This window comes from Polypterus senegalus, chromosome 8, assembly GCF_016835505.1.
Source record: "Polypterus senegalus isolate Bchr_013 chromosome 8, ASM1683550v1, whole genome shotgun sequence".
Classification (NCBI taxonomy): Eukaryota; Metazoa; Chordata; class Cladistia; order Polypteriformes; family Polypteridae; genus Polypterus; species Polypterus senegalus.
Window position 1 is genome coordinate 161,153,957 of NC_053161.1, and position 5,202 is coordinate 161,159,158.

At 42.2% G+C, this 5,202-nt stretch overlaps 1 protein-coding gene across 1 annotated transcript; it reads left to right on the forward strand.

Moving 5' to 3' along the window:
• The first annotated feature begins 1,979 nt into the window (after positions 1-1,979).
• On the forward strand, positions 1,980-5,202 carry LOC120533299 (zona pellucida sperm-binding protein 3-like). Its single transcript, XM_039760128.1, has 9 exons — positions 1,980-2,379; positions 3,566-3,684; positions 3,835-3,938; positions 4,022-4,196; positions 4,272-4,392; positions 4,477-4,568; positions 4,648-4,763; positions 4,834-4,959; positions 5,069-5,202. Exons 1-9 carry the CDS (start codon positions 2,035-2,037, stop codon positions 5,185-5,187), a joined length of 1,317 nt encoding a protein of 438 aa, XP_039616062.1. The 5' UTR covers positions 1,980-2,034; the 3' UTR covers positions 5,188-5,202.

Consider the following 5,202-nt stretch of genomic DNA (forward strand, 5'->3'; position numbering starts at 1 on the left):
GATTTGATCTAATTTTGATTATGGATTAAGGTTATGGCATCAAATTCATTTTTAAAACGTTTGAATTTATGGCATCACAAGCGCTAAGGATCTGTTGTGGTAAAATCAAATCACCCCCAATATCATCCTTACAAAGGAGACAGGACAATCATCCTTCCAGCTACATCGAGTTCATGTTTTAAGCATAAGAGGTTGTGACGTAAATCACCCTGTAAAAAAAAAATAAGGGAAGGCAACTGAGAGCACCACAAGAAAAGCTGGCACAGTTTTAGGTGGATTGGTTTAAAACAATGCATATTTTGAGTCCAACAGTGACTAACAGTCCAATAGAACCTTTACATTGAGTGGAAGTTCTAAATGAGTGTCCTTTTATTTTTAAGAGTTTTCCTTGATTGAAAATCATCCACCTTGTTTACTTTCACAGCTTCATGTGCTGGATCCCACATTAAACATCCATTCTTAAATTATATATTCTAAGCAAAGTCTCCTCTAGTATTAGATCATTTCCTATATGACATCCTGACTTGCGTTGTTCATCGGTACTGAGACAGAGCTGATCCATATTACCTCTATTCTCCGGATGAACATCTTCAATCTACTGTAAAGTTATCCCATTTTCGTTAGATAACACTGAAAGGTAATTCAAATCTTTTTTTCTTTATCTTGCCCTTAAAATCTGGATTAAAAGGAGCAGCTCCAGAACTACAGTTCACAGAGTCTTTTGAGCCACCTGTATTCAACCAACCATAATAATGGTTTTTGATATATTGATTCACTATTACATCAATAGACAAAAGGAAAAAAAGAAGAAAAAAGAAACTCCATTTCTTGATGTATAATCTGAGCTCAACTTCCCGATTATGTCATAACCGCTTGGAGCAGTCACGGTTGGACACAAAACAAAATGTATCATCGTCTCTGCATTGCTTGTGTAATATTTATGTGTCAACAAACTATGAATACGTATATGCATAGATTTATTTTAAGATATGCCATTGAAATGTATTACTCTTATCAGGCATTTTTAGGCACCTATGTCATAAGGAAAGCGAAGCAGAAAAGGACCTCAATTATGTTTATATTTGTTTTAGATATTGAGCACGGATGCTGTTGATGTAAGACTTTTGTTAAATAAAGTTCCCCTGCATATTTAAAAATCGTCTCGCCGTCACTTCATTTTGCACAAGACATGAAAACAAGGCAGTTTGAAGCAATCCATTCAAAGCTTTCTTGTGGGGCACCCAGTTGCTACTGCTAACTTTTTTGGAGGGCGATTTACTTTAAGATCGTAACCAATAAGACATGACATCAACGGAAATGGAAGGAAGATTCTCCTGTCTCCGCTTAGTAAGGATAATATGGAGGATGATTTGATTTCAACAGATCCTTAGCGCTTGTGTTGGCATAAATGTTTTAAAATTTAATTTGATGTAAAACCTTAATCCATAATCAAACTCAAATCAAAGCTATATGTATATTCAATAAAGACTTTTTAGTAGTTTAGTAGCTCCCCGTTCATATCCAAAAAAAAAACACTTAACTACATTCAACTTAATTGCATTTGCCAATTATTTTATTTACAAAAGTCTTCCATGTTAGTTTCCAAAGTACCCACACGCCCACAAAGTTTCTAAATTAAACTTCTTGAAGATATCACCCTTAACATTTAGTATTTAGTAGTCTTTAATCTTCTCTTTCGCAAAGCAAATAGGCTTGGCTTTCCGAGTGGTAAAACCCCAATTCCTTCCTTCATGTTCTACATAAGAACTGTTAAATTACTGCTTGAGACGAACCTACTCTTTAGCGGCTCTTTTAATTTGTGATTTTATTTTTTTTAATCTTCTTGCCGTAATCCACCTCAGTATTTCACGCTTATTGTTTATTTCAAATGATTGGTGACTGATTGGCGATCTTTTTCTCCGCACGTGTTATTAACGTTAATCAGCCGAACGCCTTCATTCGTGTATATGAAGACTGCGCTGCGCTTCAAACTTTACTTCGTTTTGTTGTTTTTCCTCCATTTGTAGTTTCAAAATGTGGTGTAAGGGTCAGTCAGCCGTGGTGTTGCTGCTCTTTTTCCTCTGCGATGCTTTTGCTCAGCCCCGTTTTAAAGGACGGAAGCTTATCGCAAAGCAGCAGAAGCCCGCGGTCGTGCTTTATGCTAACCCTATTGAGCCGAGAGCTGGCTCTCCGCAGACCGTAACCGCTCAGTGCACCGACAGTGAGGTGATCGTCACCATCAGTCCGGACTTGCTGGGTATCCAAAAGCCGGTGCAGCCTTCTGATCTTTCGATGGGTGGATGTGGCGTCACCAGCCCGGCCGGTGCTCAGCCCTTTGTGATTGAAGCCCCTCTGCAGGGCTGTGGGAGCACCGTGGAGGTGAGTGGCTTGTGTGCTCGCGTTTACCCTTTCCTAATATATGGTCTTGGGATGACCGCTACCGAATGCCTATAGTGTTTAATGATTTTGCCGATGCGCTTACCTCAAAGTGGCATTTGGCCCTCCTTAACAATGCTGGTCCCCGGTGTTTCTCACGTGTGAGAAACGGAGTTTCACAGCTAACTGACTACCCGTAGGCGTTGGTTTTGTACAAGGAGATGAGTTTTTTTTTTGCCAGTTAAGCCTTGCTATGTGCTCAGACCCGGTAAATCCCTCATACCTCGTGTAGTGCCAACACTTGACCTGTGTGTTCGCACATGTGCCTGATTAGGGAGTGTGGAGGTCGGTCGAACTCTGGAGCATCACTGTGATTTAGTCTACCAATTTAAATATTTGGGCTGCATTTTGGCGTTTGAATTTGGATTGCATTTAAATTCAAAATTAAGTGGGGGGGTAAGGGTGTGCAATGGATTATTTAGGATTATAAGGCATTGGCTAAACTACACTGGAGTTTAGTAATCACTTGGGTCAAGGGGGGGGTGTTGGTTTGTGGATGCAAAAGCTGAAGTCTTGTTTAGCTGCACCTTTAAGTTAAATGCTTGGCCTGTGTTTGGTTCCATTAGGGACAAAACTCCAGTGGAACCCAATAGTGAGCTAGTTTTACAGTCTCTGCAGGGGCCTATCCTGTTATCTCCATCTTAAATGGTGACTTAATAAAAGCACCTCCTGTCCAGCCAGGTACTCCTCCTTGGACTGCGCTTGTTTACCATTAGTCACTTGTAACTGAAGTCACAGCAATGCAAAGTGAATGTCATTTGAAACCTGCACAGAATCCAAGTCAAAGGAATAATATGGTGACAAGTTGAGAAAACTGACACTAACTGAAAGTCGGTGTGGACAGGCCAAGTGAGTACACCCTAAATTTTAAAATACAAACCAGGGCCATGGGGTAATTCATGGCCAGTGGAGCCCTGCTAGATCTGAAACTAGGAGTTCCATTGCCAAATGGACCAGGAGCTGCCTAAAATCTTGCTTATTGAGCTTAATTCAATATGTCTAAAGCAGTGAAGTAGTGTCTGACTCTATTTCTACAGACACTACTTTGGAATCGCAGCATTTAGGTTCTTTGGGTTTGTAACCAATATGGTTGGGCTACTTGGCAACTAAACTGTTGTGTCTTTTTTAGATGCAGGGTGCTGAGATAGTGTACAGCTTCACCCTGGACTACAATCCTTCTCCAATTGATGGTCTTCCCATTGTAAGAACAAATCCAGCTGTGGTGCAGATTGAATGCCACTACAACAGGTGAGATGATGCAACTAGGGTACAAGTGGAGTTGGTTCCATGTTTGGAAGTTGGCCTAGAGTATAGTAATGCTGATACAGCTGCAGTGATAAGCTATGAGTCCTGCTTCAAATCTATCTGCATCAATTTCTTAACTTCTCCCCACCACAGGCTCCACAATGTCAGCAGCAATGCTTTAAATCCCACGTGGGTTCCCTACACTTCCACAATCTCTGCTGAGGATATTCTGGGCTTCTCGCTTGTTATAATGAGCAGTAGGTGTACACCTAATAAAGACCTTCCATCTGTATTGCTAGTTAGATGTGGATGTAACCCCTTGTCATGTTCCACTCTGCAGGTGACTGGAGTGGGCCAAGTCCATCCAATACCTTCTTCCTAGGAGACCTCATTAACCTTCAAGCATCTGTGGACAACTCTAACCATGTGCCTCTCCGTATCTTTGTGGACAGCTGTGTGGCCAGTCCATTGTCCAACTTGTCTGCCCCAGCCTATATCTTCATTGGGAATAGTGGGTGGGTGTGAGCAGTAGTCTGACCAAGATTTTGGTCTTGAAAGAACCATGCTATTGTCCCTCTTGTGTATTGCAGGTGTTTCTTGGACAGCCAACTGACAGGCTCCAATTCCCACTTCATGTCCCCCAGAGTTGCCCAGTCTATAATCCAGTTCCAGCTGGATGCCTTCAGGTTTTATGGCCTGACTACTAGTTCAGTAAGTCCTTCCCTCCATCTCCTTTGGAGTAATCCCATTGAAGCTCCCAGGTGTGACTGTAGTCTCTTGCATGTCTACTTTTAGATCTTCATTACCTGCCATCTGAAGGTGACTTTGGCATCAGCTAATGTTGACTCTTTGAATAAGGATTGTTCATACAACTCTGCACTGAGCCAGTGAGTATACAGGTGTGCCCTTCTCCTTGCCAGTCTGGTTAATAAGCAGGCAGGTTTTGATTGGTGGCTGTGCTTTCAGGTGGAGCTCTGTGGATGGAAATGATGGTGTCTGTAGCTGCTGTGACACAAACTGTGCCAACCCCCCTCCCTTCAGGAGGGGCCCTGGTGCCCCCAGGTACAGACCCAGGAGAGCAAGTAAGTGACCTCTACAGCAGACTTCTACAGTGTCCAGCCTTTGGATACACAAACTGCAATTCTTTTCCAGGTGAAGTGAGTGTCCCAGCTGGTTGGGAGGAGACCATTACTGTTGGACCCCTCTTCCTGGAGCAGGTATCTCCTTTGTCTTCTGTATCGCAGTCACTGTCCAGCCAGCAAGAGAGAACCTATTCAGGTAACAAATATGGCTAGCATAGCAGTCCTTAATGCATAAATTCTGCTCCTTTTAATCCCACTTCAGCTGTTGGTATATCAGATTAAAGTTTTTGCTTTTCTTCATGCAGGATCCCAATTCCAAGCTTCCATCCTTGGAGCTGTTGTGGGTGTCCTGGCTGTCTCCTGTGTGGCTGTACTACTCTTTGTCTACAGAAAAGCAAATGGAACTGCTAATACCAAGCAATAAATTGTAATGCTTAAA

Excerpts from the sequence above, each read along its gene's own strand:
- LOC120533299 (XM_039760128.1), top strand. The coding sequence starts at position 2,035 with ATGTGGTGTAAGGGTCAGTCAGCCGTGGTGTTGCTGCTCTTTTTCCTC. Across the intron at positions 4,569-4,647 it reads TACAACTCTGCACTGAGCCA|GTGGAGCTCTGTGGATGGAA; the intron begins GTGAGTATACAG and ends CTGTGCTTTCAG. Across the intron at positions 4,960-5,068 it reads GCAAGAGAGAACCTATTCAG|GATCCCAATTCCAAGCTTCC; the intron begins GTAACAAATATG and ends TTCTTCATGCAG.